Genomic DNA, 13,468 nt, shown 5'->3' with positions numbered 1-13,468 from the left:
TGATTTAATTATAATCTCGTCCACCTTCAGTGAAATAACCAGCATTTCATAATTCATAGCCTCGACATCCTTTGATTACCACATTTGCACATCAGACAAATGAACAGCATGAAGTCCCTGTTCAGCAACGGGCAGAAACAAAGCATTAAGAGCAACTGCCTGCTATTTTCCAGTCATATCACTTGGCTGGTAGCTGGCTACAATCTCAAACAAGATCATTTCATTTTCTAGGTGCCAAAACAGGGTGGGCTCAGAACCACACATGCCTGCGTAGCTTCCACGGGATGGATGTAAACGAGCGTGTGCTCCGAGGTGTCCACGGAGGTGTAGGAGGTGCCATCCGCCGTGTAGACCACCTGCTGCGAGGGACGGTCCTGCTCATCACTGTACACAATCTGTGCCACTGTCCCCCCCTCAGGGACAAAGTGCACCTGGAAGAAACAAAAAACAAATCCTGTACTGAAACATATGCCGATGGGAAACACCACAAGACACATAGGTTGCAAGGTGCCTCGGGAAGCGGAGTGTACCTTGGGTCCCAACTACCTAGGCAATTGTTTTGAAAACAACAAAAACCTCCCTGCATAATGCACATTTAAAATCTCAATGAATTATGCTAGCAACATAGAAATGTGGACATAAACTACCATCAGTTTCTGGTTTTACTCTGCATTTAACTCAAGACCTAACTGGTATAAAGGGCACCTTCCCATGCTTAGTTCTTGCACAATGCTTTGAAAATTCATAAGAGAAAGAAAGTTCAGATTTGAACTGCTGTATCTATGGGATTTATTGGTATATTGTTTTCCTTTATTCTCATATTCCTTTCTGGATTTATGATAATGACTTCATTCAGCTAGTTCTGTAGTTGGAGGTAATTTTTTCTGTTTGATGAACGGCTAACAGAACCTATTAACTTCGATACTGCTTCAAGTAATAGTATTGCACCTATCATGAGGAAGCAATAGCGTATGTTAGATTGCTTCTCTGTAGTAGGTACAGACAGTATCAGTAGAAAATTCAACTGTTTAAACAGAGAAACATATAACTGAAAACATTAAGCAATGATTCCAAGGACTACTGGAACAAGTTATGTCTAGGGCAGCAGTTTAAATCCAAACAAGTTGATTTTGACAGAACGTTATGATCATAGATGATGATCAGCAGCCTACCTTAAACAAGCTGGAATACTTAATTCCAGTGGCAATAGGAACACGTTTAGCTTTTGACACCCTTTACATGCTGAAAACCCTTTTCAGTGCATCGGTAAAACAGGACAGTTAGCAGGAAACCTAGTTTTAGTATCCATATTCGCATAAAACGTTTTCACATAAAAATATGTGAAAAAAAACCTGTGGGATCATTTCATTTACTTTGTTTCACCTTTTAGCTTTTGTTTTAGAAGACACCTGGTACTCCCCTGCAGATGCTAACTGCTGATTCTGTACAATAAATCCTCATGCAAACACTACGGTAAGGATGCATGCAGTATTTCACATTTGGAGAGCACTCTGCAAATGTTAATTAAGCCTTATAACTGCCACGTGCAAACAACAGTATGGTTACCCCATTGTATAGATAATGGGACCCAGGACATTCAAAAGCACCTTTCTTTGCAAATTTCAAAGCTGGAAATTACCAGGAGAGTCAGAATTTCTCAGCTTGTGGGTCAAATGACATGCAGCACCCTCTTCATAACATATTCAAAAGAATAAATCAGTTTACAGTCTTCTAGAAATTCTCAGCTGCACTGCCTCAGAGGCAGAGGGACTAGCTGCATACATCAGAGTCTGACTGTATTAGTCACTAACAATTAACATTTCTCCCTTTCCCACTACCCAGATGTCTGACTGGAAAAAATTATTCATACTACTTTCCCCAAGGTCCACCCACAGTTCCAACTGATTCGACTGATGCTATCAAAATGGGCTGCCACAGACCACAGATTTTGTTAATATTCATTAATCTGAACACTCTTTCACTTTCCCACGTGGTTATACATATATTTGGACACTGAAACTTCTATAGCCACTGGCTGGTTTCGTTTAGCTCGTTTCAGCTGTCTCTGTATTCACTGCTGCGGTTTGCACAGCTCACTTTCTGAAGCTTTAAACCGAAATCACCACAGGCATGTTTGTATTTCTCCTCAAATGAAACCCGAGTTTCCAGACTATAAGAAACAGTCAAATGGGAACGCCTGATTGCTAAGCCACCGCACCGAGCCCAATTCAGCCTGAGCAGAAAGCGAGAGCTCTGGAAGGCACTAGTCACCTGAGCAGTATTCTGTTCCTGCTCAGCAGAGTCAGCCCACACCTGAGGACTTTCCTCTTTTGAGTCCATCTCCTCCCTGCCGTGGTGCTCCATGAGGGGAGAGATCTACTGGAGGAATGTCTGGCTGAATAGATTCATCTGTTCACGGCGTTTCTACTTCCAGAAGACAAGGTGATCTTCAGTAACATGGCTACAAAAAAACAAAAAAAAAAAAGAAAAAAGAAGAAGAGATGGAGATATTAAAACAAGTGTGACACATGGAACAGAGGTACGAGGTATTATCATCAGCTACTGCACTACAGGAACACACTGCCAGAGTAAAGCAGGCTTGGCTTTACAAACACGTGCTTTCTCATTTACCATGCTCAAGTTCTGCTGTATAATACTTCCCATGTCCTATTAAGGAGGAAACAAGTCAACCATTGCTACAATTGCACTGAAGGATTATACTGAATGCCTCCTGCACTGAAAGATTACACTGAATTCCTCCTGCACTTCTCTCCTTGGCCACAGGCAGTCCACAAAATATTCTTCACATCGTTCTTCTGGCACCTAAAGGCCCAGAAATCAATAAACGCTGCAGAAAATTGACCTTAAGCTTCCAACAAGAAAACTCTACGTTCAGAGATGCATCACCGGTTTCTTGGTTCATCTGAAAGAGATTTTCTTCGAGAACCAACTGGCTTTACAACTACAGGCAGCTTTCACCTTGTACAAAACTGCAGTCCCAGTTGGTATGCAGGCAGTGTTACAACAGACAACTTGTAGAAAAAGAACAATGAAACTTAAACTCTAATTCACGCGAGCCTGAAGATCCTGATAAATTGCTTCCAAGCTAGGTTTTATTCACCTCTCGCAATTTTATTGGGGCCTCTCAATGTGCCATTGGGAATCTCAGAAGGATAATTTACAGCTCTGGTGATTGGTTTAGTCAGTGGTTCAGCACCTTCCCAATCCTTCATCTCTAAAGTCGTATTAAATCACAGGCCCTGGAATTAGCATGAGGCTGAGCCCATTTCATTTTTCAGCTCCTCCAATTAACTTTATTTTATACTCAGTGCCTCACTGGGCTGATCCAATGCCAGTACCCCGTCTGTGCACCAGGAAGAAAGCAGAAGGCTCCTTGCTGACGCTTTCATTCATTTGCATTTTAAATGCAAATTATTTTAGTCATAATTTATTCCCATAAATGCTAGCAGTTGGCTTGTCATTGACAAACTAAAAAAAAGATAAGGAGGAAAAAAAAAAGGCAGCAGGCACTTTCTGCCTTCTGCTGATTCTGCCGGCAACAAGTAAGCTTTGCAGACCTGAGCACTGACTGTACCACTGGTCCTGGCCAGACGGTATAAATCAATAGTACAAAAAAGTCTCAGGCTAACGTCACTGAACTGCATGGTGGAAAAAAAAAAAAATCACATTACTTCCACATATACAAAGAAAAACTGTGGGAAAGATATTTCTGGGCATCGCTAGACAGTAAGTCATGCCATTATGGGTGACTAGAGCCTAGCATTTGCTTTCTCATGCCGAGCAACACGGTACACACGTGCCACGCGGTCCCCCACGCAAGCAGAGACTGAGGTATGGTGCGATGGCTGTTCTGATTTCCTACCAGACCCATACATCCTTAGGTTCTGGGATAAAGGAACAGAAATCCTACCTGCATTACTATTATTTGATACCAAACATCCAGAAAAAGCACTGAGGAGAAGAGGAAAAAAGAAATACATGTACCTGCACGCAACGCTTTAGCTAGGCGATCTCCTTAGTATGGAAAAATGAAGTGCAGCAAACAATGATTAGGACTGATAAACACCAGCCTTGCTCTCCAGGTGTTGAAAGCCAGGGTCATTTACAAATAAGTATTATTTTTATGTATATATATTACAGTGCAGACAAGCTCTGATATATAAATAAATATCATCCATCCCTACATAGCAGCTTTCATCCAGCTATCTCAAAGCTACTTGTTATGTTACTAAGGATTAATTCAGGGATTTTCTCATACCTAATCCTACCACTTTCACTGAACTCCATTGCTCATTTCCTCAGGTATACGATCACCAAGAGGTCTAGAACTGCTTGCGTGAAACGCGACCGCATTTATGTCAGTCACATAATCTGAATAACTTCTACATAAAATTAAATGCCTATCCTGTTGATATTCTTCAGCTGGTTTATCCCAAACAGCTTTTTTTCTTGACTGTCATTATTAATCAAGAGCCAATTCAGGTAATTGCACTAACAATAGCCAGTAGTTTAATCAATTACCTAATTGCTTAGAAAAATAAAAATAAACACTAGAGGTTTCAAGTTTGGGTTGTTGGTTTTTTTTTTAAAGTATAATTATCCTGTTAGTAATAATGCAATTAAATTAACCAGTGATTGAATTAAGAGAAAGACACTGTTCTGGCTAATTCCACATGGTGCAACAAGTAGCAGAATTTTTGGCTGACCTTCCCTACCAGCAGATATTGGAGGTCTGAAGGAAGATGCTGACTCACTCCTGCAGACTCACTTTGGCACAAATAACTTACAACTTGAGTGGAAAGGAGACCAAAGGGTTCAGACAGGTCTTTAATAGACAAAACCGGGCATTAAGATTCTTATCTGCAAAAAAAATAGTACCAAAAAGTTGGAAAAGAAAGCAGAAGACAGTCATTTCCAGTTTTGCCATGGTTCTAAAAGTTAGCACTAATCTCGGATCGCAGGTTTGAGCCAAATTCAATGGCTCGGTGGTGCAGTTTCTATAAACGGTACTGTTACTGCTGTTCTTCACAGGAATGAAAAAAAATATACTGCTCAGCCCAGCCAATTGTGTAGCAATAACAATCAGACACTATTAGGAGCGGCAGGATTTGCTCATGCTTTCAACTTTTGTACTTCGAAATACAACCTAGGATCTGCCCCTCTGGTATACATTCCTATCAAAGGCTCCATGAATTTTCATCATTTCTGTCACCACCAAAATACACAGAAAAACATGTTTCCCTGGAAACGTGGATGTGCTGAGTGAGAAGACAGTGCAAGAGCAGACAGGCCATGTCCCAGAGAGGTCCCAAGTCCAGGCAATAAAGAGAGCCCGAGGCAGGAGCAAGCATTGAAATTTAGCTGGTACAAAAGCCAATAGTGAAACAAGACCTGCAGTTAAGGTCAGGAGCTGGAAAGCATGACCTGGTCCAAAGTCACTGACCACAAACTCCCCGGAAACACAAACACCTGAGTAAGTTTTCTAACTCTGATGACAGAAAAGACTGAAATAACTTTGCTCACTAGTCCTCCATAGGATGCTCTCCCTCATTAATCCTGCATGATCTTATTTTCTTCTTTAAATCCCCCTCTCAATATCCATTACAGCTGTGACACTGACAGCCACAGCGCCTCAAGATTTTAATGATTTCCCTGCGGTCCTCTCTCAGCAGTGATGTCTCGCTGCACAAGGAAGCGGCAGATGTCCAGCTCAGCACACAGCCACAATATTTTCTCAAATTAGCTGCAGAAGAACAGTGATGAGTATGTTAGGGTATGTGGCATTTACACTAAGGCTGGTATAGCAATACCAGTTTGGGAGATATAGGTAAAGAAAATACTTAGTTTCTCAAAGGGTCTAGCTGGAAGCTTTGTTGGGTTTTTTAGAAGAAATAAATGTAAAACTTCGGGCATAAGCATTGCCGAACAGCTGGCATGCAAGGGAACACTCTCTGCTTGCTCTCCGTACTGTTTGCCCACGGATTATCCTTTACAATTGTTGGGTTTTCTCCCCACATCTCACACGCATCAAACATTTTCAGACAAGCTAAATGGCAAGGCAAGCACCTCAAGGGGAAGTTCTGCTGTGTCCAAAGGACACACACACACACGTTACGAGACCTATTGCCCAATATATCGACTGCAATTCTGTTGCTAGCCCAACGCTTGCGTACAACCTCTTAAGCGGCATGCTCGTGAGCGGGAAGCAATGCCAACATGCAAGATGCTAAGCCACTTACAGAAACCGTGAAGACAGCCTTTTCCTCCCCAAAATAGCAGGCATGCCTCACCCAGTCCATGCTGGGTGACGACACAAGCTGAAATGGGAATAGGGATAAATATAACCCAGTATCACTCCAGTACGTCAGCGGCAGGACGCAACGTGTCACATATGAAGTGAATCAAGATATATTGTGAATCAAGAACCCACAAAACTCCCATTACTTTAAAAGAAAGGCACATCTAAATTCAACACTGAAGTTACCTTGCACATACCCAAATTCTGGTGCACATCCTGGCACACAAAATACCTACTCCAGCAGAAGATAACCTCATTCTGACTCACATTTGCTGGAGCTCTACCTGAGACAGCACCCATGGGTGCTGCCCTTGAGCTCCCTATGACGTGCCCACGTTTTTCACAGGTAGAAGCACGCTCAGAGTTAGGAAGCGACACTAGCGTGCAGCTGTGCTTATCTCTCAGTGAGGCTTATCAGTGCAGGAACAACCTGGTGCTAACCACAACTAGAAAGCATCTGATCTAGAGTTGGAGCGCAGTCAGTGGACACACAGGGCAGAATCACTATTCTCCTCCATGTCTGTGCACCCATAATATCCACCTGTCTGCCTCATCAGCTAAGTGCAAGTACATTCACCACCTCTTCAAGACAAAATGGGTTCATTTCAGTATGCCATTCACATTTACCTTCCTTTTCTCAACACCCTCTGGGGACCTGCTGGTGTCAGAGACCTATGGCCTTCCTCTTTAGTTCTTGCCTTTCACATCCAATCCAAAAATCTCATTAGCAGCGAAGCTTCTCCTCTGCAGCTCTCAATGCCTGGGAAGTGTCTTTGTGTCATTGCCTGAACAGTTCTTCATCCTTTTGGAAATCTCACCTGAAAACTCCTTTTGACCACCATGATACTCTCTAACCCCTCTCTCCTCTTCCTGCAGTATGTTGTTTTCTCTGAAGCTGTGTTATTAAATCAGCAGCTTTGCCCATTCACTGCATTCAGCTCCGGAGGATGAGAAAGCACTGCTCAGGGGCAAAGCGCCTCGTTCACTATCCAACAGCAACGTCCTCATTAGCCTCGCTGTCCTCAGCAGAAGATACCCCACCCTCAGACATCGCAGCACCCATGCCATGGCACCTTGTAGGTGCACCTATGAGCCCTAACACCTAGGGAATGGGAACGACTGGTGCTTTAAGATAAAACCTCCAATGACAGCGGTGTCACTTATTTTGTATTTGGCGTGTAAGAATTTTTGACACAAGATGAATATAGTGAAATCATACGATGCTTCAGAGGAAAGCTCAGCTCTGAAATTCAGCAAAAAGCACCACCAAAAAAAAAAAAAAAAAAGATAAACAGTAACCATATTTTCTTGGCATACCCGCTATTAAGGAATGACAATTTCTTTCAATGCTGGGACTACACAAGAAGATACACAGACAAAAACTCTGGGGACTTCATCTGCAGCAACTCCTCCAAGTCTAACTAAGGACACTCTGCTGAGAAAGCACCCGAGCCAAACGTTCAGTTTTGTCCCTTCTCTGGGATGAGAAGAATGGGGGCATATTAAAGCTGGGCAAGGGGAAAAGTCCACCTCCCTGCTCAGGGAGCCATAAAGCCACTGCAGTATCTCAAATGAGAATCCACTTTACCATAATGGTGCATAAAACAGCTAATGTGATTTACTCCCCAGTGTAAAAGAGGCTTGCATATAGATTGGGGTTCCCTGCAGCAGTAATAGCAGGGGCTATTAGCTTAATCCTTTAAGCGCTGAGCTCACTGACCACTCTTTTTCACCGCCAACCATATGCAAGGACAGCAAGAATTGTTACGAAAGGGGGTTTTTACGACTACGGGTCTTCCTCCAGCTTTTAATATGAAAATGATTTATTATGCTCAAAAGGAACATCACACATGTCTGCAAAAAGCTATATCCCACACTTAAGTTAATTACCCCAGCCTGCCTAGAAGGCACAGTCGGTGCATTTCCTGAGATCCCTTGGCAAGAATACACTTTCATTGCAGCAAGAAGGTTTCTAACCTCATTGAGGACTGAGTCACGACTGCCGTCTCCTCCTCTGCATTCTCATCCATCAAAAGCACATATTGTTTCAAGGAACCCTGGCTCTGGGGCCTTTTGGCTGAATGTTAATAATCAGGTAATATATAACCACAATATTTATGTTTTACTGGCGAGTTAGAAATGGAAATCATACATGGGGCCGGGGCGGTTGATTATTTATTTCCACAAAAGGAAAAATGGCTTCAATTTATTTAGTCATATAATAAATAGAACAGTTCAGCCAAACACAAACTCACTCTTTACTCAAATTGTGCATAATGAAGCAACCTATCTATATCCTGATGGCACATCCATCATCAAAGCAACAATGAACTGCAAGAGATCTCTTAAATCTTCAAGGCCAGTTCTCCGCTACTGTGTCCAACCTGTGTCACAGTCCTTTTCCGAAAGGGACAGTGCCCAAGCACTACAGGTGAGAGCATGACAGTCTGGTGCAACTATTCTCTCACAAAGTATCAGATAAGGAGCTGAAAGTCTGACTGTTTCTACCACAAAATACAGGAGATAAACAAGCGCTCCAAGTGAGCCCCAAGAGGAGAGGTTAACATCCTCCTGGGGGATTACCATGGGCTGGGCTAGAGACCTCCTCGGAGATGCAGTTCCCGCTCTGAGGACAACTCTGTTTAGTCCTAATTCTTGCATAACCGAGTGTTCCTCACAATATCTGTCCTTTACCTCTGAGCGGGCGAAGAGACAAGTTCATTACATGTTCGTATATGCACGTGCTCTTCTTGGTCACCACCATTTGCTCAACATCTACATATCCACTCCAGCAACTAATTTCTTCCTCCCATCCTCAGCTTCCTGCATGCGTGACCACATTCTTCACATAGTCTTCTTCCAAATGTTACATACTCTGAAGTCCCTATGATATCATCGTCTGTTACTATCATGCACTGCAATTCTCAGGCTACAGCTGCTTGAGGCAGTGACCCTGTCTACTGAATTGATTTGGTTTATAAATGACAGAGGGAGAAGTAGGATAAAGTAAGAAAACAGGGAAAATGCGTATTTACAGTACAACATGACAAAAAAGGAAAAGAAAAGATCTGTGTCCAAACCTGTGCTACAGCGCTGCATACGCAACCTTCAAGAAGGCACTCTCGGGTTTTCCTGAAAGAAAACAAAACCGTACCAACACCACCACATCCCTCCGTCCCACCCGCCAGCTTCCTTTTGCCATCTTTTTTGTCTCCTATCCCTTCTCCTGCTCAGGCAACTCTTCCCAAAGCTACCATCAATTAGAGGAGGAGGTTGTTCCCCTACAAGCGGATGGCACTGCTTCTTCCCTCCCTCTCCACCCCTCTGCATCTCTCCTCTGAATTAAATCACCCCTCTACTTCAAGCTCTTAAAATTCAAAAGATAAAACTACCTTGCTTCTGCACATAAAAAAACCCCAGCTTGTCTCTTTCAGAATAGCTGCTTCTCTGAAGTACTACAGGCCACAGACAACAAATTAGGCTATCTGTACATTAAAACAGGTGAGGACTTAACACCAGTTAAGGGCTACAACACAACTTCTATTTCTGTGTGTTTTACTAGCATGAAATAAAAGTGACAAACAGACCCGATCTCATGTTTAAGTCAAAACAAAATTCACAATACTAAAACAGCCTCTGTAATTAGCTACACTTACAAGTCAATTAAAATTCAGTTTACACAGCTGACAGCAGCTGCAGGTGGTCAGAAACACACTCGAAGTAGCTGCTGACTGCAGAGCAAATTACCATAAGAGAGCTCATCCAGGGATTTTCTTTGCAGGTTAGTAAGGGTGCCAGAGGAGAGCAAGCGACAACACGTACCAGTTTCTCTCTAAAAACAAATTGTCAATTATTCCGTCAGATAGTTACAATTGCATCAATATCTCATCCTATGACCAAGGTAATAAAGCTGTCGTCATTTTAAACACCTAACACAGAAGAGAAGCATGCATACAGCAAAGTGCCAAAAAGCATCATCACAATTTGGGAGATAAGTTCTCCATTTAAGGACTGGCTTGAGAAATACACCCTCTTACTTTTTTTTTCCCCCCCCTAGAAATGAAGGCATTAGAAGGCTTGAGACTGCCAATTACTTTATTTCCACAAAAGACCCAAAGAACCCTCTTGTAAAATCAGTTGATGATTCGTTAGCATTTCAACATCTAACTTAACCAATAGGAAGATTAAAAAAAAAGATAATTCAATCATTGAAAAAAATAACGGAAGAAAGCTCAAGTTCAGAATAGTCTCTATTCCCACTGAAACTCTGAAAGAGAAACATTAATACGCATCTTATAGACACCCAGCTTTGTGCTTGTTCATTCTTTAAAGGCCTATGAGAACCACAAATATATCAGTAATACACTAGACAGGGTGGTGCAGAGATACCAAAAAGCGCATCGCAAATACTGACCGTTCACTTCTCTCAGGACTATGAAGCTCAGTAGCCTAAACCAGGTTTTTAAGTCTGATCTACAGACCCCTGCAAGACCCCTTCTGAGGATCTGCAACAAGCAGTCGAGAAGATGTGTCCGTACATAGCTTGAAACGTCTCATACAGGGAAACTAACCCTATAAAGGGTGAGTTGTCCCTTTAGGATGAGTAGCTCAGACAGACAGACCACCAGGACCTCATTTTTCCATTCCAACTTAATGATTTAACAAGCTCCCATTAACAGGTTTTTAATGCAGCTGTGGCACTGGAGGGGGGACACGACAACTCAACACCAAAACGTAGGTAGCAAGAGGTCTGCAGGATCAACAAGCCACATACTACAACCGTATCTCAGACCACAAGAATGGGTGTATTTGGCAACCACCACCACTGGCACAAAGACCAACAGAGCGGTGGCAAACACCACAGCTTGCACTTGCAGAAGCTGCTTCCGCTCACACATGGGCCTTGCCCTTTCCATTCAGGCCCTCCATGGATGGAACCACCTCACACGGTGGGAGTCAGCACAAGGCCTGAACCCACCGGCCTGGTCCTGCTCTGGCACAAGCTGATCCTGGCACCTCATGGTGGTGGAGAAAGGGCTGCCTCCCCTCCACACCAAGCCCCAAGGCCACCCAGACCGCAGCCTTTCCCTACTGGGACCGATATTGGTGCCCAAAGGGCCCCCAAGCACCACCCTCGGGCGGGGCGGGACCCCCACAGGGGCACCAACCCCCCTCGTCCCCCCCAGCTCCTCTCAGGCCGGACTGCAGGTCATTCCCCACCCGCTCCCCCTTATATACCCTCCGCGCCCCACCACCGCCATTCACAGCAGCCAATCCGGGGAGGGGGTGCGACGCCCCCTCCCCTAACTAGGCCAATGGGAGGCAGGGGCGCGAGGCACGCGGCCAATCAGGAGGCGCAGGAGCCCCCCCTCCGCTTCCCGCCACCGCTACCCGGTGTGAGAAACCACTGCGCCCCCCGGAGAAAGCGCGAGGCGCCATCAGCCCCCCGTTAGGGCGCCCAACGGTCAGTCAGCCCCAACCACTCCGGCCCTGGGGGGGGGAGAAGGGGGCTGTCGGACGCGGCGGGCGGGCAGAGGAGAGGGGACGGCCCAGCAGCCGAGGTTTAGGGAGCTGGTCTAACCACGGGGTGAAGGGAGCGAGCGGCCCAGAGTAAGGGGGGGGGGGGTGTCTGAGGCGCCCACAGTACTGGGGGGCGGAACAAGATGGCTCCGGCACCCCCCGCCACTGAGGTGCCGGGGTCCGGACTGTACCATCCAGGGAGGGGGGGAAACAGGGGTGGGGGCAGCCCCTTCTTCCTCTGTCCGGGGCGGGTGGGGGATCCCGGCTGGGGCGGGGAGGGGGGGGGAAGCGGACTGTACCTCTTCCGCGGGGGGGGAAGGGGAATGACTGCGCCCTGCTCCCCCCCCACTCGCGGGAGCGAACGGTTTATCCCGTCCCCAGCACTAAGGAGCCGCCAGCTCCGGGCGCCATCTTGGGTGCGACTAAAACAACAAGTCCAAAACCCCCGGCGGGTCCCCGCGGTGCCCCCGGATCGGGCTTCCCTCCCGGACCGTCCCATCGCGTTACCTGTGGGGGTCCCGTGCGGGTGCCGCGTCCCGGCCGCCGCCGTCGGCCCCGCTGCGGCCCCAAACCCCCCCACCTGTCCTCACCTCACAATGGTAGCTGCAGAGCGGGAGGGGGGGCGGCCGCCCGGACCTCATTACCATAATCTGCCTGGCAACAGGCCGCGGCGCCGCACGCTGATTGGCTGAAACGCCTCCGCCCGCGAAGATGGGGCACAAAAGTCTTCAAGAAAAGACTCGGAGGCGGCCAGGTCAGGGGGCCGGGGAACAAGGGGGGGCCCCGATCCACCGGGAGGGGAGGGGGAGGGGACCCCTGCCCGGGCATTTACTCCCCCCCTCGGGTACCCGCGTCCAATCAGAGCGCCGCTCTCATCCCCGCTCCGCTCCGCCGGGTGCCTTCCGGCCAATCAGAGCGCGCCTCTTATCGCGGCGCTCCGCCCCCTGCTGGGGGAGGAGGTGTGGGGGGACGCGAGCAGCGCCCCCTGCTGGGAGGGCGGGGGAGGGCGGGGCGGGGCGCCCCCTGCCGGCGGGGAGGAGCGAGGGGGGGGCGGTCTCCGAGTGACGCGCAGTGATTTAGCGGGGCGGGGGGCGGCCGGGTCGTGTCCCCCCCCCCTTTTACACGGCAGGGAGGGCCGGGTCCACCTCCCTCGCCCCGCTGGATAAGGAGGTGAGCCCGAAATCCCTCCTGGGCTTCTGTGCCGCATCCGCCTGGCTCCCAGCCGCGATGCTCCGCAGCCCCTTCTGCCCCCTCTCGCAGTATAATTCTCTGAAAGTGTGTCAAAAATAGCGGTCCAGCGGGCTTCACTGTAATTTTACTTATATACTTATAAACTGAAAGCTGAAGCAAGAGCTATTAATATCTGTCGAGGGTCAGCCCATGAGGAAATACCCCCAAAAGGGCTCCTTCTGCCTAAAGGGACCCAGACTGGCATTGGCATTTCTTTTTTTCTATGTGTCCAAGTCCTAAATGTCAGCTCAGAGAAAGATAATAATTACTATTGTTCAGAAATTTAACTAATTGGTCATTCCAGTGGGGTTATTGCTGTACTTTTGTTGCTGCTCATCTTAAAGAGGTGTTTGTATTACAGTGCCATGGAAAAAATACTGCTTTTCTTATCCCTTATTT

At 46.5% G+C, this 13,468-nt stretch overlaps 1 protein-coding gene across 13 annotated transcripts in view; it reads right to left on the bottom strand.

The window, feature by feature from the left end:
- Positions 1-12,598, bottom strand: part of PRDM10 (PR/SET domain 10) — a 47,001-nt gene extending 34,403 nt beyond the window's left edge. For 3 of the 13 annotated variants that reach the window (XR_012045882.1, XM_072884425.1, XM_072884435.1), the window contains exons 1-3: positions 12,347-12,598; positions 2,272-2,461; positions 267-431 (exon numbers count right to left, since the gene is read on the bottom strand). Coding sequence is in view for 11 of the 13 variants with exons in the window: in XM_072884425.1 (XP_072740526.1) it covers positions 267-431; positions 2,272-2,364 (258 nt within the window). In the remaining 2 variants the exon portion in view is untranslated. Of the gene's footprint in view, positions 1-266; positions 432-2,271; positions 2,462-4,727; positions 4,871-9,399; positions 9,452-10,066; positions 10,152-10,733; positions 10,945-12,346 lie in introns of those variants that run through there. The other 10 variants (XM_072884431.1, XM_072884427.1, XM_072884430.1 and 7 more) reach the window with 10 other exon arrangements.
- Between the last annotated feature and the right edge of the window lie 870 nt (positions 12,599-13,468).

Source organism: Ciconia boyciana, chromosome 20, assembly GCF_034638445.1.
Source record: "Ciconia boyciana chromosome 20, ASM3463844v1, whole genome shotgun sequence".
Lineage (NCBI taxonomy): Eukaryota > Metazoa > Chordata > Aves > Ciconiiformes > Ciconiidae > Ciconia > Ciconia boyciana.
Note: the sequence above shows the minus strand (reverse complement) of the source record. Positions and strands in the feature narration are given on the sequence as shown.